Source organism: Pleurodeles waltl, chromosome 4_2 (genome assembly GCF_031143425.1).
Source record: "Pleurodeles waltl isolate 20211129_DDA chromosome 4_2, aPleWal1.hap1.20221129, whole genome shotgun sequence".
Classification (NCBI taxonomy): Eukaryota; Metazoa; Chordata; class Amphibia; order Caudata; family Salamandridae; genus Pleurodeles; species Pleurodeles waltl.
In genome coordinates, this window is record NC_090443.1 from 46,388,113 (window position 1) to 46,409,482 (window position 21,370).

Genomic DNA, 21,370 nt, shown 5'->3' on the forward strand with positions numbered 1-21,370 from the left:
AGGGCAAACCCTCCCATCTCTGGGCAATTTCAAGATGGTGGAAGGCTTCGGCAACACTAAACATGGGCTGGGTGGTGTGTGGGGGTGGGGGTGTGGGTGTGTGTGTGTGTGTGTGTGTGTGTGGGGTGTGTGTGTGTGTGTGTGGGGTGTGTGTGTGGGGGGGGTGTGTGTGTGTGTGTGTGTGTGGGGGGTGTGTGTTTGTGTGTGGGGGTGTGTGTGGGGGGGGGTGTGTGTGGGTGTGTGTGTGTGTGTGGGGGTGTGTGTGTGTGTGTGTGGGGGTGTGTGTGTGTGGGGGGGTGTGTGTGTGGGGGGGTGTGTGTCAGGTGACTGGTAAGACAAAGCAGGGGTTTTCCAGCTAACAGAGTGTAGATACGCAAAAATTGTTATTGGCATCCTGTTACTCTACTTTGTAAGTGTGCCACCCACTGTTTATATGTAAAAAAAAAAAAAAAAAAAAAAGACAGACAGACATATTTGCAGGATTTGACACTCCAGCAAATTAGTAAGAGGGAATGGCTATCGTATGAACTGTAAACAATACATCTTAAATAATATATTTTACACTGGCTTATATGAGCGAAGAGTATAGCACTCAAATGTATCAACACACATCTGATGGACACGCACAGTATGAAGTCAGCGAGTACTTTTTTTACTGAATTAATAACTGCACATTTAATTAAATTTTGTCAACAGGCATTTTGTCTCAGCAGACAATTATAGATATTGTTGCCTCTATTTAATTGTAACGGAACTGTTAAAAAAATAAAATAAAAAAATAACAGTAAATTTGCTAAAACCAGTGAAACCTTTGTTACACACAGACTCAATTAAAAAAAAAATATGCTGAATGATGTGCGTGAATATAAGCGCTGAACTACAATTCTGGTTTTACATTAAAGAAATAATGAAACATTTAAGAACATGTTTTATATTTTGGGTCACCTTTACACTAATGATTGTTAGCAGTCATAAAATAAAGACTCAGGTGCAGACGGAGTGCCGACTATCAAAATCACATATCTGTAGAAAATAAATAAGGGTGAACAGTCAAAGTAACAAAAAGGACTGCACTATATGAAATGTATTTCAAATGCAATACTAATAGCCTTAAACTCTTAACTCTGCCATTACCCCCTAGCCCCTTCCAGTAGCAGGTATTACTCACCACTGAGAGACCGGCTTGGGGAGGAGCGCTGGCTGTCTGGTGTGCTTACAGATGGTCCTAAGATTGTTCCAGGGAACTCCTTCTCCATAGATGACTCTCCACTTCCTATTGGGTGATAAACAAGAGGTTTACTTCTATGGAAGCATCATGTTGCCGAAAAACCCATTAAAGCTTCTGCTCATTCACAAAGTCAGGCTTACTGCGTATGCGCCTAATATTTTGGGGAGCTAGTTCAGTGCTTTTCATAATTCCACAAATTAACCTACATATGCAGCACGCTTTTGCCAGAAACTATTTCTTTAGACTTAAGTTGAACCTCTCTTCACCTGCCAAGGATCTTCAGTATATATGGCCTCCAAGAAGATCTCTTACAGTTTTTGGTTTGAATACATTTTTATTGACATTTTGACATAAATTCAACCACAGATTGATAGAAAAGAACATGGAAACCCTGAAGGAAGACACAAGGGAGTCCACAAACAACTTCTCCCCACACCTCACCCACAAAGTCAATAGGTAGTAAAGTACCTATATCACATGGCCCCCTAGCCTACTCAAGTTTCATTTGTAGCCGTGCCGGAGGCCGGTAGGGCATCATTGTGTCGACGAACAGTGGTTTAGTAATCGTCCAGCTTGGAAGGGTCTTAAGAGTTTCAAACCCTGGAGCTGCTTAGGGCAGGGCAATTTTTAAACATCTCTACTAAAGTATACCAGTAAATGACCCTACTCTATGGTGAAGATTTTTTTCCCCTCCTTAGGCTAGTTTAGACATCTCGATCTATTTATGCTTTGAGGGCACCTTTAGACCCCATAGTTCTAAGATAGTTGGCTTCGCAGCCAGGAGGAGGCGGGAAACCAACCTACCAAGGGTGCCGTACAGCGGGCAAATATCTGGGGCTGGATGTCCAAATAAGACCACCTCAGGGCAGAGCCAGATCCGATCCAGTGATATGCTCATTAATGGTTAATCCTGAAGACTAGAATGGTTGTATCTTAGGGCCAGACCAAGGTATACGAGTCAGGGATCCCCCTTTCATGCATTCCCTCGAACACAAAGGGCTTCCTCCCCTTTTTCTTCTTGGCTAGTAGTGTTGAGATGTAGTGCCATGTGTATAGGACTTTTAAAATGTATTGTCTCCCTCCTGCATGGGGAGCAAAGTTGTTCGTCCGAATCATAATTTTCTCCCACTGGTCGTGGCCTAGTTTAATACCTAATTCTTTCTCTCAAGCTCATTGGAATGTGCATTTGGTGGTGTCTAGTTTGACACTGAGCATACTGTATATAATGTAATGGCATGTTTGTCTCCTATGTAGTGTAAGAAGTATTTTTCATAAGGGGGGAGGGCTCTCACACTTTCCTGTGTAATTTTAGGGTCTAGTAGTCAAAGGTGAAGGTGCAAATAGTGATATTGTTCAGTCTCTGGAAGAGCATATTCGTCTTCTAGCTGCTCAAAGTGTTTTACCAACCCCTGTGTGAACACAACCATCAGTGTTTTGCATCCCTCCCCTAGCCATTTGTAATAGGAGATTCTATTCAAACCAGGCATGAATTCAACATTCCCCAAGAGAGGTGTAAATAGGAATGGGAAAGATCTGATAACTGTCCTATCCCTAATGGATAGTATGGCCCCTGTGACTGGAGAGAAGTAGAGCATCTTTGTTCACTCAGATTTAAGTTGCCATTGAAATTCCCACAGGGGGGCCGCTGCCATTGTGTGGTGCATCATACACCATCTCTTTTCAGTTTCTCTTCTTGTCCAACAAAGGAGGAAGCAGACGTAAGCTGCTGCATAATGATGGGAAAAGTTGGGAATGCCCTATTACCCCAGGTCCAGTCTCAGCGTACTGTGCTTACAATCTATTCTCTCTCCCTTGCCCTGCCATGTGAAAGCAGCACACATCGACTGGAGGTTGGCAATATAATCAGGTGGGACCAGAGGACCAAGGAATGAAACACACAGAGGATGCTAGGTAATATAGTAATTTTATAGGCTGCAATTCGACCTAGGAGGGACAGTTTTTTTTATTTCTAGCTAGTAAGCTTGGCTCAGATTCCTCACTACAAGTGTTGTAAATTAATTTCTATTATTTTAGCTAGGGTGGGTGCCAGTGCTAGGTCCATGTAGTGTATGTACGAGAAAACACAATATAGGGAAGTTCAGCCACTAGTCTACGGGTGGACACATTTACAATTCGGATTTAGCGACATTAATTTTGAAACTCAAAACCCTTTGATAAGAGTTGAAGTTCCACAAGCACTTGGGGAAGAGAGGCAGCATGTTTCATCAGTAACAAGAGGATGTCGTAAGCAAATATGGTCAATTTCACCACTTGTTGACCGAATCCGGGGGTTAGCCGGATGTAAGGGCAAGGAGGAGGGGAAAAAAGAGGGCACCCTTGCCTCACTCCTTGCTTGATTTCAACCCAATCCAAAAATAGTGAGTTCACCTAGATTCTGGCTCATGGGGCTTGGTAGCCTATTAAAAAGCCAGCGTTTGAAAGCGTCACCTACTTCCACTATCTGCAAAACATCGGTCATGAAGTCCCAATCAATTATCTTGTTGGTCTTAAGGGTGACCATGAAAGATTGTTTGGATCTCGAGTCCCTGATGTCCAGGAGATGGAGAGCCTTCGTGCTATCAGCAGCTTGGCGCTCCTGAATGAAGCCACACTGGTCGGGATGTATCAGGTCAACTATCAGCAGTTGTAGCCATATGGTAACTCTTTTAGTAAGAATTTTGGCATCCATGTTGAAGAATGAGATGAGGGCGATACAATTCCCATTTGCTAGGGTCTTTGTTAGGTTTAAGAATCAGGAATATGGTAGATGTGGCCATAGTGGGAGGTACCCTACCTTCTCAAACTATCTCCCGGTAGACTTTGAGTAGTAAGGGCAAAAGTGTTGGAGCAAAGTACTTATAAAAGGCTGCTGTGAACCAATCTGAGCCCAGTGTCCTAGAGGGTTGCAGCAGGGTTATGGTCGTAAGGAGATTTCTTCCTTCTCTAGTGGTCACTCTAATGTTTCTTGGGTCAGTCAGCTTAACGTAGGTAAGTGGGCTTCCAACAGGTACTGTGAGCGCTCATGTGGGTCTGTACACTGTTTGCTTTAAAGGTGCATTTAGAAAGTATGAAAGCATTCTGCCTTCTCTTTATCCCCTGTGTATATCTGTTCCGTGGGGGGAAGGGAATTGGGATCGGGTTAGTTTAGCCTCTGATGTGACAGTTTTGGCATGACAGAAGCGCAATACATTTGCCAAGCCTTTGCCTGATTTGTTACCATGTTCATATTATTTATTGTCGAGTCGGGCCAGCAAATACGCTGACCAATTGGCCTCCTGGATCCTGATAAGTTTCCTCCTTAGTTTGGGGAACTGAGCTGCTTATGTTCCACTTCCTCCACTAACAAAATGCCACAGACGAATGCCTTCAATGCGTCCCAGAGAGTGGCTGCACTCACCTATCTGATTTCATTATAGGTAAAGTAGTCTTCAATACCGCTGTTAACATTCTAAACAGTAACATGAGCATTCAATAAGTAGTCTTGTGGGCATTAGACGTTCTTAGCCCCAGGTCCCGAAGTCCCATGTCAGCTACAGTACAAGAAACTGAGCCATGGAAAGAGAGTGTAATAGGGTGTTGGGTGGAGTCCATCAAACCGGGGATTAGGCATTTATTGAGGAGAAGATAATCTAGTCTAGCGGATGTTTTATGGATCCCTGCGTAGTGGGAGTAATCTTGCATTAATAGGTATTGTGTACTCCAGGCATCACCCAGGCACAGTTCCTCTAGTAATATTTTGCCTGAGGCTGATGGAGCCATCAAGCCCCCATATCTGTGTGATCAGTATCAACAATCTGGTCAAGTGAAACATTGAGACTGCCTCCAATGATCAGTGGCGTAGTTGACCAGGCCAAGAAGGTATGAGTGGCATCCAAAAGGAAGGGCTCCTGTTTGGCCAGAGTAAGTGGCTGACTTCTAAGAGAGCCATTTTGGGCCACCCAAAACCCTCTGGTGTCTCTAAGGGTGCCCTCCATCACACGTGGGCAGTGGCGATGTATTAGGATGCCCACCCCAGATGCCTTCTTTCTATCAGAGGAAAAAGATTGACATTAGTATTCTCTTCACTTCAAGAGGGAATAGTTGAGTTGAAGCAGGTGGGTTTCTTGAAGAAGCCCAATATCAGTGTGTAGGGAGGTCGGTTCATGGAGAATGGAGTTTGTGCAATTGGATTATTAAGAACCCTCACATTGTTTGTGATGTTCAGTGTACTGGTAACTATGTTCATGTTGATTATGATGGTGGCGTGCTTTCTGATGCAATGGAATGGGTGCGGCGTGGTGGTGTGATTGTGGGCAGACGCCTAACCCCTGCCAATACCCCAAAAAATAAACACAAGATCATCAATAGTAAACACTAGAAGGGGGCTGGTCAAATAACAGCCTAACAAGTAGGACAAAAAGAAGAAACTTTGTAAAGAAGGTTGTCACAACCCGCCTAGTTCAGTAGGTGTCAGCCCCAATGGGAAACATGAGCTGAGAAGGGTGGCAAGAGTTAAAAAAAAAAAAAAAAAAAAGTACCAGTTTTTGAAAAGGGAGAAAAGGCTGCAGTCAAAACTGGAACACAGTGAAGCCTGTGCAGGCCAGCAACATCTCTATCCAATTCACATAGGCTGTATTGACGGATCTCAGAGGCAATGTCCCCCAGGGCCCCAGTGTTATGAGAGGGCTGCAAGGAAAGTCAGCCTTTATTGGCTCCATCTCTGGGGTAGAAGATGGCGAAGCATACAGGTGGGAGTGTTGTGGGCTGCTTAATCTTTGAAATTTCGCAGGTGCCTTAAGGCCTGCCAATATTTCCTCTTATTTGGGGCGATTCCATCTATGGCTTTGCCACACCTATGTCTACTCCAGGCTCCTAGGGTGTTGCGATTTCAGCCACAACTCTACTTCCACATCTGAAATAAGAAGGTGTAGTGCGTGACGGCTTCCCAGGGAGACTTAGTGAGCCAACATTTGCACCGCCATTCAGACATTAGGCAGAAGGGATGCCATTATATGTATCTGGCATTGTTCTTCCTCAGGAATGTGGTAACTGCTCTAAATGATTCCCGCTTGATCAAAGTGATCATTGATAAATCCTGGAAGCTTTGAATGTCATAGCCATTATAGTAGGTAAATCCACCTTGTCTCGATGCTTTCAAGATCCATTCCTTATCTTCGAAATGGTAGAAAAAAACAATATGTCAGGGGGCAACTTGGAGTTTGGGCTCTAGTCCCTGCTCTGTGGGCCCTGCCAATGCACAACGGATCCGGGTTGTGCTCATCAAGAAATGTCTCCACCAGGCCCTGGGTAAAACCTCTCATATCTTTACCCTCCTTGTCTATATACATACCTCTCATCGGGAGATTGCAGCAGCAGAATAGATTTTCCAGATGCTCTCATTTTTATTGGGGCGTGGTCAGTTATACGTTATTTATCACCAGGTGGGAGTGAAATTCCTCCAAATCCAGGGAACGTTCATCTTGGGTGATTTCTAAAGACTCCAATCTATCTCCCAGGACTTGGAGTTACCGTTGGATCTCAGAAACGTTCTGGTTAGGATCTGCTTGCACACCGCAAAGTTAATTCTTGATCTTCATGAATAAATGTACCATAAAGCTTTTCGGATGAGCTTCAGCATAATCCCCAAATACTTCAGGGTCTTATCTCTCTGTGTGGGTTGTTTAGTACCTAGCTCCTCTTTTTTGTCAGAGGGGCCTGAAAGAGGTCTTTAATGGTCAATTCATGCTTGGGCCTCGTGGCTGAGGTTACTGCTATCATCGACTGTGAAAGGCCCCTATTTGTGCAGGGGGAATTACGTAGGCAAATGATGCAGGAGAGTCCAGCTGGTGAATTATTCCTAGGTGTGGGTCATGGGCACACAGGGCAGGTCACTGTCTGGTCCAGCCCATGTAGTGTCCCCCCGAAGGTCGCAGATCAGGGAACTTCTGGCCACACAACAATATGTTGTGGGTCCACCCAATTCAGTAGCCGTTCACTCCGGAGAAAGGCCATCCAGAAGGTCCCAGCGCACATCCCTGGCTCCCGCTGTGATCCAGATGCTGTGAGGACTGACAAGTCGCTGAGTACCACAGGGATCTGTGCCTAGGGCTCCCTTGCAGGGCACAGACTGTAGGGTGGAATAAGCCAGGGTTTCCCTGCTCCAAGCTGTCCCCGAGTAGAGAGGGCCCCCCTCTCAGAAGGGTGGGGGACAGCCGTCAGAGGAGCGGGCCTGCTGTCTGTTATAGGGCGGTCCAGGGAAGCAGTCAGAGATTCAAAAAAGGGGACGCAGTGGGCATTTTAGACGTGTTGCAATGTATCATTCCTCACCACTGTGCGGGCTCCATGGCTGGCTGTAAAGTGAGGGGAAAGGGTCTTTGGCCTTCTGAACCCCACCTTTTGCACTGAGGTTTCCCAGAGGAGTTCACCCGGGGACTGAAGTCCTGTGGTTGTAGTGGCATTCCAGCTCTCCCCCCCGGCACACAACAGTCTGACTTAGGTCAGTCAGGGACCCGCTAGAAGGTCCTCTGCAGGGGGAGAGCAGGCTACTATCAGGTTGGGCCCATTCATCTTCTTTACTGTTGGTCGGACATGCTACACCAGGCCAGCATGATGATTTGCAGAGTTAATCCACTCCCACCCACTGGAGCATGAATAAGGCTCTTGGAGAGTATGCAGGATGCTAAGATGAGCAGAACCTGAGTGAGTGCTACAGGCTCAGACTTATGTCGCCATGTTGGGTCTGGCCACCTCCTCTGACATACAGTTTTAAATGATTTTTGGCTGGTGTTGCTCACAATTATTCTGAATGCAGGACTAGAACTTTTATTATTCAAGACACAGACTAGCCAGAAGTTAAACCAGATCAACAGCAGTAACCTAGTCGACAAAGTATACCATGCCTACACAGTTTAACAGTTTTGAAGCTTAAAGCCATTGTAGATTCAAGGTGTGCACAGTTCTGACAGACATCAAAAGAGTGCATATATTTTACTGTATAAAATGTCATTTTGGGTGACCCCTACGAGCAAGTCTGTAATAATTACTTACCTATGGCCTTGACCAATACTTCACAATGTAGGTTAGGGCCACATTCAGCGTGTGTTTTTATGCCCTAGCAGAGTTGTGAATGTGTATGAAGAATGAAACTTTTCTATTTTTTTGGGGAGGTAGTATGTTGGGGCTGTGAAACTTTAGTATCTTCAAGTTGCAGAGAAGTAACTTTCCTTTTGCATATGGTTGGATTGCAGATTGAAATGCATGGCATTGGTTAAAACGTGTTTCTGTAGAAATCGAGTTAGAGGTGAAAGTAGTATGAAAGTAACTGAATTCACTAATTACACCTGTTCCACCTGTGTTTCTAGGCTTTTATCGGTGTTCCAACATATTAAATGTATTCCCGAATATTAAAATGAGGGAAAACAAATCTGGAATACATGTATAACAGCACATTTTTCTTCAAGATTTATTATCTAAAAAACATCCTCTAAACTAGAAGAGGATAATTATGCAAATATGGTTTCCTACGAGGTTTAGATGTAATTCATTTCCGTACTCGCTCAGTATAAACTATTTGTTGCACAAGATCTTTAATGAAATGTTACTTAGTTTCAATGAATCTCTGTGCGAGTACAATTTATTCAAAAAGTAATTGATTGGTTTAGTCAGAGTTCCGATTGTAAGAATGAGATGCACACTGGAAAGTGGATTTATTAAAACAAAATTAGAAATATTTAATGATTACAGTTAAAACAGATATACAAAGAAATACTTCAATTAATTTACAATATTTACTGATTAAATATACATTTTTATTGTTTGCAGTTTTAAGAATAAAAAAATATATTGTGTGAAGTTTATTGTGTTCAATAAATGGAAACTGTTAAACAAAATTCATAACAGACTGCAGTGAGAAAGAGACAAACATTGTGAAACATCTTGTAGCATCATAATTTGGGATTAAAAGGCTAGGAAATGCAAGAACAATTAAGTTGAGATTTTCGTCAGGATTCGTGCCTCCATCTAGTCTCTTTCTAAATGCTAGGAAACTGCTTGCCATTGAAACATAGGTGATTTCAGCTAGGTGTGGCCTTGACTTTAGGCAGGCTGTCTTTTGTAAGTCATATGTATAAAATGTACGTTTCCCCCACCATCCCAACTATGTAGAGCTTCTCACTGGGGAATCCGTTCTTCAATTTTTTCCATGGCCTCTTCCACAAGTTCCAAAAACTATGAAACAGCATATTTTGTATGATTATTCTAAACAAATTAGCCTACCATGATCGATGTCCCAAAAAGCCAAGCCACTGCACATCCTGCTAGTAAAACTGATGCCCGGTCTGGTGAAATCTTGATCATATTATTTATGGATTTTTAGTCTTGACTGACAAATTCCTCTGCAGTTTGAGTATTTCACCCGACTGTGCTAGTTTAAAGAAATGCTGTTGCATTAGTTACCCTCATGCGCTCTACAACCTCTGGCTTCTTGTTTTCCTTGTCAGGAGAGAGCTAAGATTGCTACTGGACTACAGGGAAACCTTCTTCAAAATAATCATAAGAAATTAGTTACAACTTCAGATAAATTGGGTACTGTAGCACAGGTGAATTTTTTTTCATATTCTTGGATTTTAATTCGAAGAGACAGGTTTGGGGAAAAACACATTTAATTTATTGGACTATCTGTTTTAACATAGGCAAACATGTAGTAGATGTATGGTTTTGATTATGAGGTTCAGTCACAAATTTGTAACCTCCCCTTCTCATTCTAGGGCTGATATAAAAAAAAAAAAATGATCAGTGCCTGTTGCAACGCACTTGCAATGGTACTTAGGTGAGGAGGCAGGTGGTTGCTTTGCCTCTTCTCTGGATTCCACATTTCAATCCTCACAGATGCTCTTGATTTCGTCCACAAATGTAATAGTCCTGGCGCTTTGATATACCTCCATGAAAACAATTTGCCCAGAGAATTTAATTTTTGATTTGTGCTTTTGTATCATTAGAGAGGTAATTTAGCTTTGGTAGACATTCCTCATCCGGATGGACTTTTTCTGGATGACATTTTTAAAAATGGCCGATGTGTTGCAGTGATGATGTAATATTTTAGCATTAGCATTTAGATAACAAAAAACCTATATAATTCATTTTTGTGTCAAAACATAGGTTCTGGGGGTCAAGCAGCCTTACAGACACAGAAAATAACTCCTCAGAGCAACCCTTCTGCCTTTTTCCAAAATGGTGGCTCTAACATGATTTTAGCCATCATATTAGTAATGAATTTTAATATTGTTTTTGTTTCAGGTTTTCCGTTGATTCCCATTCATAAACATGAGCGAGGCAGGTGGAAGCAGAGGATCTTTCCCTCCTGACATAGTGTTGCTAACTACAAAATCTGAGGACTCCTTCAACAAAAAGAAAATGTGTCATATGTCAAACTAATCTAAAAGATAAGCTATCATCAACTACGGCTGGACAGAAAAGAATTTGAGATGTTGCAGAAATATGGCAAGACGAAGTTAACAAAAGATTGAACCTAATGGGTGAAGAGGATCAAATATGTTATCATTTTAACAAAAAGTGCTTCAAATCGTATACAATGGGAAAAAAGCCTGGAAGATATTAGTTTAAAAACAGCAGAAACCAGTGAATCACAAAAAGAATCTGAGTCTTCTGAGAAAGTGTCGACAACCAAACCCAATACCCATCCACTTAGAAGATCGATGGCTACCCCTCGCCGTCTTCCAACAACTGATCAGAAAGCAGGGGATCTTTAATGTGTTATCTGTGGTTTAGTCAGAACAAGGGCCAAAGGGATTGGCGAAAGAACAAACTACAGGGTATGTGAGTGTCAAAGGGCAAACATGTTTTTATCAGCAGCTAGTTTCTTCCAAGATGAAGTTTTCAGCCAAGCAGCTGACCTAAACAGCAAAGTGATTGCGTTTGTAGTGGATTTGTATGCTCACCCGAACTGCATGAGTGCATACATTCGAAAATATGAATGTACAATGAGCTCCCAGCAGCTATTAACCACCAGCCTTCAGTTCCTAAAAAATAAAAAAATAATAATAATAATAAAACAAAAAATAAAAACCTGGCCTCTAATGACAGCAGTGAGGTGTGCTCTTCAGCCCTCCTGGCACTAAAGATCTTTCATACTCTTGCAACCAACTCAATGGTGGATCTATGTATCAGAAGGTACCAAAAATATGTGAAGTATAGATTGACAGCATAGGCAACAGTTTTATGCAGTTATATAGATATGCCAGTCTGTTATTGATGCCTGAAATAAAATGGATGGACCCTTAAGATCAACCACTAAATGGGAGAAGTACGTAAAAAAGAGTGAATCTCTAATGATTCATTCAGCAAGGCTCTAGGCTCAGGTATGGAGCCAAAGGAGCTATAAGTCCAACCAATGAAGCCCAATTCAGCATTCCCATTTCCACCTGCAATCTGTCCAACAGGGCTATACCAAGATCAGTGAGCCACCAACCAGCCCACTCACAAGGACTTATGGGCCCTCACCTGGCCTCCTACAAACCCTCATCCAGTTCTGTAAACAACAACTTGGAAGGCTAAGCCCCCACCATGGCCAAGGAGCCTCACCGGGCCGAGGAAACTAGTCATGTAGACCTCACTTGGACAGAAGGATCCACCCTCATGTACTTTGTTGGGGATATAAAAAGACATTCTTGAATCGAGAAAATGAGCAAGTGAGTCAGACCAAAAAAGGAAGGTCACTGCATGGAACAAAGCCCCCGAAACAAGGAACCTGCAGACAAGTCCAATGAGCACGCCAGCATGACCAAGGAGCATATTGCTTACCCCAAGGAGTAAAGCAACCCAAAATATATAGCGGTTCAAAGAATAGTGCAGCTAAATAAGTCATTCCAAAGCTCAAGTTTAAGAAACAATCACAAAATCAAATGAGCTTAATTCAAGCCATGAAACCACCGTTACTCTATTTACAGAGATTCAGGCAGGTAATCAAAAGTTAGTTGATATATATATGATGACTGGATGAATGCAGCTGCTTCAGAGAAGAATGCATCATGGGTTCCGATACACCACAGGAACGAAAGCTTTCATCCATCTGGTCATTCAACTGAGTAGTGCAGTGTAGAAAAGAATAGTGTTCACAGGTCTGTAAACCTCAGACTGAGGCAACAAGAATTATCTAACCATGTCACTGTGAAACTGAATTAAAACAAACTAGCCCTATTGTAGTAAGTCTTTCATTTTAACCCACTACAGGATAACCAACAGACCCAGAGGACACTATACATTAACAGTTCTCATGGTTTGGGTTACACTTCAAATACACAGAGGCACATTCTTGGGTATCACACTACAACACAACAGAACAGAAATGGGTCCTCCATTTATTTGTTGTAATATTCATACATTTAAGGTTGTTTTCAAAAGAGTAGCCCTTTCTCAGGATGATTTATAGTTATTTCATTTGCATTTCATGAATTGTGTAAGTTACATTGATAGCATCTCCAAGTTATCCATCTTCCATCATCCCGCATAGTCATCATACAGCAGAGTAACAAACATGGGTGGCCATAAATTACACCAATAGGCCTTTCACACTGAAGCGTAGCTAGATGCTTTTGATATCAGAGATATCCTTTCAACTGAGATCATTTGACTTTTTGCCTTTCAAGTTTACAAAATTCAAGTTCTTCTTAAGCCCAAATATAACGCTGAGATAGAACCATAGCAGCAATGCAACAATCAAATAAAAATACATCCGTACTTGTTCTACATCACACAATGATCACAGAGAACCACAAGAAACAATGTTGGTGATGGAGAGGAGAAAGAACAAAAGTTTCTCCTACTGCAATGTGAGGATCTATTCTAAAAGACGGAAGACTGGATGGTGTTCTTTTGAATGGTGACTGACCTAAAGATTAAAATACGACTAAGGGCTCAGAGGCCTGTATCTTTAAAGAGTACTGACTAACCTTTCATCTGTTTTTCCATCCTCAAGAGAGACAGCTGGATTTTAATCCTTGATTTATGTTATTTTGATATGCAAAGTGGAGCTTTATTTACACTGTCCTGAAATGATTCATTTTTGCAGGCGTTACCCACTTTTTGACGGTGAAAGTGACTGTGTGTTACAGCAGTTAGGAATATCAGCAACATCAGAAATAACACCTATTTATTCACTGCCTTCCTATGAGGTTTTTGCTAACTTGCTTAAGAGACTCTGTACGCACTGTTGCTACTTAGGCAAAACATGTACAATACTCTGGTGGCTGTATTTGTGTGTAAATTTTTGTATTTTGTCATGGGTTTTCTCAGCAATACAGTTTGATAGCTTTTAGCGGGTACTCTGCATTATGAGCTTAATCTTGAAGTGCATTACAGTTTCTGCAATGTTGGATGGAGATATGAATTCAGGAGAGTGCTCTATGACACGTATTTGAAAGCAAGGTGATGCCATTGGATTTTAGCTGCTAGATCGGACTTGTTTCACAGTCTACTTGTTTCTGTGCTTTGTAAAATGCAGTTCACCAGTTTCTTGGGATTTCTACTGAACTGATTAAAAGATGTTGTTAAAATGGGGTCTCTAGTTGGCAGTCGATTTGCACCCTGTCCAAGTAGGGACCCTCACTCTAGTCAGGGTAAGGGAGATACCCGCTCAGATAACCCCTGCTCACCCCCTTGGTAGCTTGGCACGAGCAGTCAGGCTTATCTCAGAAGCAATGTGTAAAGCATTTGCACATAACACACAGTAATAAGTGAAAACACTACGAAAGGACACCACACCAGTTTTAGAAAAATAGCCAATATTTATCCATATAAAACAAGACCAAATACGAAAAAAATCCAACATACAGTAATAAAAATAAGAATTCTGCAAGATTTACTCAAAAATGCAGTTCCTTGAAGTCGATGGCTCCACCTGGGGCTATAACGGCGTCATGATCAGCAAAACCAACAGTTCATGCCGGCCAGCTACGTTGTTGGAAAGACCCGCAAACAGTATCTTGGATTTGCAGGGCGTCGTGATCCTCGCAGTGAGCTCCGGAGATCGGCATCGCTGACGTTGCGGTGTAGGTTCCGGAGTCGGAGCAGGAGTCGTTGGGTCCTTGAGGTGACACGTGTTACGGAACAAACTCCAGGCTTATAAAGTCAGCTGCGCTGGCGTGGATGGCGTCGGGGCTGCAGTGCGAAATGGGACGATGCGATGTGCGGTGCCCACAGGTCACAGTGCAGGCAGCGGCTCGATGACAGCATCCGGTGGCGTCGGTGAGACCAGGGCTGCGGTGTGAAGTGGGGCGGTGCGACGTGCGTTGTCCACAGGTCACGGTGCAGGCCATGTCATCGTCATTGCTGAAGCGATGTCATCGGTAGGCCCAAGCCAGCGGTGCGCGACGGGACAGTGCTTTGTGACCCTCATGAGCGGTGTCCACAGGCCACGGTGCATGTAGGATGCCTGGTGACGACACAGGAGTCGATGGTGCTGGTGTCGGTGGACCAGGACTGCAGTGCAGACAGGGCTTTGTGTACCTCGCGAGCGGTGTCCACAGGCCACGGTGCAGGCAGTGGCGCCGGTGTCAGCAGGAGCATCGTCATCAGGGGTGTCCAGGCTGCGGTGTGAGCAGGCGATGCCGGGGTGCGGGCCCACAGGTCGCGGTGCGAGCAGCAGCTCAGTGAAGTCATCTGATGATGGCGTCGTGAGACCAGGGTCGCGGTGCAAAGCGGGGCAATGCAACTCCGTGCGCCGTCGGCTGGTCATGGTGTAGGCCAGCGGCATCGCTGGCGGCGTCACGGTCGTTTCTCCTCTTGAACAGCACAAAACACACAGTTCCCAGTGCTGCAGGTCACGGAAACCGAAGTCTTTGGTGTCCCTGAGACTTCCAACAGGAGGCAAGCTCTACTCCAAGCCCTTGGTGAACCTTCTCAAGCAGGACACACAGCAAAGGTCACCCTTTGCACTCTTTTCAGGCAGAAGCAGCAACTGCAGGCCAGTCCAGCAAAGCAATACAGCAAAGGGACAGTACTCCTCCTTCAGCTCGTCAGCTCTTCTCCTGGGCAGAGGTTCCTCTTGATTCCAGAAAGATTCTTCTTATACCCAGTTCTGCCTCTGAAGTTGGCAAACTTCAAAGCAAAGACTCAAGAGTTTGCAAGATCCTTCCTTGTCCAGGCCCCAGACACTCACCAGGGGGTCGGAGACGGCATTGTGTGAGGGCAGACACAGTCCTTTCAGGTGTGAATGACCACTCTTCCCCCCCAGCACAGATGGCTAATCAAGATATGCAGGCTACACTACAGCCCCCTTTGTGCCACTGTCTAGAGAAGAGGTGTGAACAGCCTGTCAAACTGACCCAGACGGGGAACCCACAAACAGGCAGAGTCACAGAATGGGTTAAGCAAGAAAATGTCTACTTTCTAAAAGTGACATTTTCAAACTAACAATCTTAAAACCAACTTCACTAAAAGATGTATTTTTAAATTGGGAGCTCAGAGACCCTAAACTCCACATTTTTATCTGCTCTCAAAGAAAACCTGCGCTTTAAGGATATTTAAAGGCAGCCCCCATGTTAACCTACGAGAGAGATAGGCCTTGCACAGTGAAAACCGAATTTGGCAGTATTTCACTGTTGGGACACATAAAACACACTAGTATATGTCCTACCTTAAACAAACACTGCACCCTGCCCATGGGGCCACCTAGGGCCTACCTTAGGGGTGCCTTACATGTAATAAATGCGATGGTTTAGGCCTGGCGAGTGGATACACTTGCCAAGTCGAATTGGCAGTTTAAAACTGAGCACCCAGACACTGCAGTGGCAGGTCTGAGCCATGTTTACAGGGCTACTACTGAGGGGGGCACAACCAGTGCTGCAGGTCCACCAGTAGCATTTGATTTACAGGCCCTGGGGCACCTCTAGTGCACTTTACTAGGGACTTACCAGTAAATCAAATATGCCAATCATGGATAAACCAATCAACAGTACAATTTCTATAGGAAGCACTTGCACTTTGGCACTGATTAGCAGTGGCAAAGTGTGCAGAGACAATAAACCAGCAAAAAATAGGATGAAGAAGGCAAAAGGTTTGGGGATAACCCTGCAAAAAGGGCCATTTCCAACATATGTCAAGCAGGACCAAGAGATATTGCTAGAGCACACTGTTGCAAGCAAAATGCACCATGTGCAAGGCTTTGGAGTGACATTTTGCCACATACCATTTACATGCTCCTGTGCCCATGTCATTTACTGCTTCTAACAACAATACAGGGACTGACTAGTGTAGCTGGATGCTCCTTTTGGGGTATGCACAGAGGATATTTATCCCTAAGCCACATGAGGACCTCCAAGGTTTCACACTGCTTTTGCTTTCTTTGGTTATGTGAAGTGGTGCTTAAGTAAAAGTCATGGCCGAACTATGCAGCTGGCACATTGCAGAGCAATGTTGTGTTCTAAAGTGCTGTCAAAAGTATGTTGGATGACGGAGTAGGTTTTTTCTGTGCTTGTGTTGGTATGTATACAAGCCATAGGAAGACACATAAGATCGCCTAGCTGCATATCATTGTTTTTTGTGTAATTACGCTTACTATTATGACATTTTCATCTATGTCAAAGATATGGTTAGGCAGTGATCAGGCTCTTGTGGTCATATGTTTCATATCTTGGTTGTTTAATTGCGCTGATGTAGGTTGACTTGTGTTCAAAACAGAAGGTGTGTTACGTCCTGTTTCTTGCAGTCTTGGTTTGCGATGTTAGTCTCCCATTCTGTGTGTGATTATTTGTGGAATGTCTGGTATGAAATCTATCCAGTACAGATGGAGAATGGACTAGACACATAGGTTGAGGGCTATGTCAGCTAGTACCGAGTGCTGGTGAAGATTTAGACTTTTTACTTAAACTTTCAAGTTAACTATGTTTTGCAGAATACACCTCCTTGATCCTACTTACCACGAACACCAAACTCTTAGTACAACCCCTTTCATTGGTAAGCTGCGACTGTAAAGATTTGCAAAGATGTGCGGATCTCCTGGGCACTCAACTACCTGTCGATCTGGAGTGAATATCAAAGGATTCAGAAGATTAGGAGTGAAGGGGGAGTATTACAAGGAGAAAAGGCAAGGGAGTGCTTCAAGGTGTCATAGAAGCGAGTCGGCAGACCAGTATAGGAAATAGACATGAAAATCTTGGCCAACAGCAAGGGAATCAAGAAACCAGACAGAGGATGTTGGCAGAAAAGTAGACAAAATAGCACTTAGGTAGTTCCTACAGACTTAGTCCCGCATTTCTGCTACCACTATATGCCCCTTAATAATATGTATATATCACCATGCACAAAAACGTTAATTAGGGGATTTAGCCTAGATATTCAAAGTACAAGCAGAAAGTGTTGGGAATAGACTGTTACAAGAATATCTGCATTGCCACAAGAACGTCCTCATCTAATCATACCTTTAGCTTGGTCGGTGAATAATAGCTACTCAAGTTTGAAAGAGCTGCAGAAAGAGGGAGATGAACTGTGCAGGCAATATAAAGCTAGGTTTCTTCTCCGATGCACAATAAGGTAACATAAATTTTTGTTATTTCATCTGGCTGTGATAAAATTGAGTACGTTTCACGATTGAGATTTAAGGAAAATTGTACTTTCCAGTAACAACCAGTTAGCAGGTCGCAGTGCTGTAGGTTCACACATTGTACACACTTCTACCATGTATGTTGGGAGTGGACCTTGCAAACTGTTTTTCTTCTAAGAGAATTCGAGTCCAAAGAAACCAGCGACACCCAACCCCCAAAACCCTAGATGCACCAGGACCCAAACTTCCCCTTAGATTGTGTTTTTCATCAGGTAAACGCGAGTAGGTGTAGAGATGTGAAGCAGTAAAGCCTATGTGCACTGGTAGAGAAGAAACAAGGAGGAAAGTCAATTGTTTGATTAATGTGAAAAGGAGAGACAATCTTCGTTCACTTGGATAAATGGCTCTCACTTTTCAAATTTGTAGTTTACTAACCCTGAGGAACTAACATTAAGGATCCTATTTAAGGGCCAGCATCGTACGAGGTAGGACAAACCTTTTGAGGCCTTCCATACAGGCTTTAACTACTGGGATTTTTTTCGAAACGGTGTTCCATGCTCTGTTGTCAAGAAGCTACAGCAATAAGGTGTACCATTATAAAATCGTAGACTAATCCCACCTTTTGTGGATGCAAGAAATAATAGATATCTTGTACTATGACTTATAAGGACTGTTTATGAAATTCCTGACTATCATTGAAAAATTATGTTAATATTTGAAGATTTGCATGCAATCTTCATCATGCTGGAAATAATCAAATTATAGGACCTTAGGTATCCAATTCCAAGACTGAGTGGCCGGAGCCTGGGATATGGCAACTGGCCTTGCAACTATATGGGCAGATCTGGCAAAGTGACTATTTTTTATGGGAATGAATGGACATTTCCAGGAGAAGGGAGTACCATGACTGCTGAGACCAGGTAAGAGCTATAAGGACTAGCATCAATGGTGCTTTTTGCAAATTCCTCACTATGTATGGGTCGAGAGGCAGTGGGCGGAAAGTGTTAAAACACTTACCTGATCAGCTAGTCCACAGAACCCTGCCCACAAATTGTGGTTACATGTATGCTAACCTGTGACGTTCTATGTTCACGCGTGAGCCAAACAGGTCTTCCACTGGGGTCTCCTTGCAATAAAAGTATTGTTGGAACACACAAGCGCAGATTTCCCGTTCATGTGTTTGTGGAACTGCTCAAGAGAAAACATCAACAAAGTAGTTGTCCACTCCTGGGAGATGTTCTGCTAGGAGGAAGGCTTGGTGATGAATTGCACAGCACTAAAGTGTCTATGATATAATGAACAGCTGTGGTAAGTGTATATCCCCTTGTTTTGAATATAGTATGTGGTGGTGGTGATATTTGTGCGAACAAGCACTGTTTTCCTGAGAATAAGGTGCACAAAGTGCCAGCTGAACTGCTGTCACTTTCTGCACACGGATGTACAAGTGAGGTTACTGCAGAGATGACTGTCCCTAGATTGTCAGGTGGTCCATATGTGCGGTCAACAAATGAGGGAGAAATCTGTGTTGATGGTCACTTGCAGCTCAAGAAGCGTTGAGAAATAACCTGCCCAGGAACAAGCTTTTATTTTTCCAGCATTAGTCTGCACTGGACACTGCTCCACCATCAACTGTCCCACATGCCAGTCATTTGTAACTACTGTCCGTCTTGGAAAGGGTGCATGTGCAATTGGACATTTGAGGCTAGTGCAACATAAACCATCATAACATTCATCAGCTTCAATATCATTCTCCATGTCAGAGGATGCAATGTCTGGTGAAGGTGAATTAGCCTTTGAAATGCCATCATTCTTTATTATGATAGGCTTTATTGGCCAATGAATTGAAAATAGCCCCCAAGAAAGCTAGCATCTGTTGCAGGAAAAGATGGTATTTTTTTACAAACGCGGACAGTGAATCCAAAGTTATTTAGGAGTAACACAGCATGCTGAGTGAGGCATTGCACTTAACTACTGCTCTTTATCATCAGCTGTCTTGGTAAGGAAAGTCATGAATGCTGTTGTATAGAAGACATGCTTCTACAACAGTCAGAAATTTGGTGAACACACAAGGGGCTGTTGTGACCCCATAAAATAGTATTTTGAATTGATAATGAACTTCACCTACACAAACCTGAGTTACTGGCAGTGTGCTGAGTGTTCTTGAATGTTGTGTCAGCTTTGTGGTATGTTGGGTAGTGTGAGGTGAATTCCAGACAGTAGCTCTGGGTGATGATGGAGAGAACCCACTGGTACGAGTATCTATCCTTCCACTGGTTTAAGTTATAAACTGATACATTTCCCAAAAGGTGTAGAATTGTCGACAGGATTGTCTAGAAGGTCAAGTATTGCAGATAAAGGTGCTCTTGTTTTTAGCACCACTGGCCATAAAGAGAATGTGGGTACCTAAGCCCGCTTCTAATATAGAGCTTGGAGAACTGACCTTTAATGAGAGGGCTGCTGTGGTTGTTATAGCAGATGTGCAGTACCTAACTGCTGGTGATGAATCCCTAACATATAGTTTTGGAGTGCACTTATGGACTGTGTAGTATTGATATCCTTTTTTATTTTCTCTAGCATGATTTCAACTTGTGAGCCAAAGAGGCGTTCGCCATCGAAGTGCAAGCCAATGTGGTGCAGCTGCATCTCAGGCTGAAAAAAAATACACTGAGTCAAGTAAGATGGACTATCGGGATACTACATATGCAGAAAGGTGGTAGTGCTATATAAATTGCACCTCCTTTTGAACAAACAAATGTGGATAACGTAAACAAAGAACACAGCTGATTAGGGTGGTGCTTAAGGTATCAAGTGCCCTACCACTAAGGCACAAACAGTAGTCCAATTGGTTCACTTTATACTAGAGAATACAAAGATACCCAGGCACTCAAATAGTACCCCAAAAGTATTTGTAAGTCCATAGAGTAAAGATTTGTATATAAATCGAATTAAGTGAGTTTTATTGAAGCGTGGAAGATTCTGTGCTCCAAACTGCATATATTATCACAACAACAGCGACACATGTTTCATTACCAACTGTGACTTTTTCAAGGCTAGAAGTATATAAAAGGACAAATAGCAGTGATGGATTTCAAAAGGCTGATTCACTGTAAAGCTTCCAAGTCTGAAGTTATGAAGAAAACTCATCAAGGAAAAAACGTCTGTGACTTAGCCTGTATAATTGGTGTTCCTATGAGTTATTCGACAGTCTAGATAAGTTGAATGATGACCAAGCTAAGGACCATCTTCCAAGTACACGTAGTGAATGTAAGTCAGTAATTAGACCCTGATAAGTCTCTCCAAACAATCAAAGCTGTTTGGCCTCTAAAGTATAGGGCCATTGGACCCTGCACCGCTTTGACTGTTTGGTGAAACATGGAGAGACTTATCAGGGTCTTAGTACTGGCTTACCTTGTGTTATCCGTGACCACTTGTACTTGGAAGACGTTTTTTACGAGTTTTCGTCATAACTTTGGGATTTTGCAATTTGGAGCACGGAATCCTCCATATTAAAAAAAAAAAACAAAAAAAAGAACACCTTGACTGGACTTATCTACAAATCCTTACTCTATGGACTTACAATTACTTTTGGAGTGCGAGTTGGGTATCTT

General features: G+C 43.1%; 1 protein-coding gene across 6 annotated transcripts in view; it reads right to left on the bottom strand.

Moving 5' to 3' along the window:
• IKZF4 (IKAROS family zinc finger 4) overlaps positions 1–21,370 on the bottom strand; it is a 179,523-nt gene that overhangs the window by 100,950 nt on the left and 57,203 nt on the right. For all 6 annotated transcript variants that reach the window (XM_069230592.1, XM_069230589.1, XM_069230590.1 and 3 more), the window contains one exon: positions 1,169–1,273. In XM_069230592.1, coding sequence (XP_069086693.1) covers positions 1,169–1,273 — 105 coding nt within the window. The remainder of the gene's footprint in view (positions 1–1,168; positions 1,274–21,370) is intronic.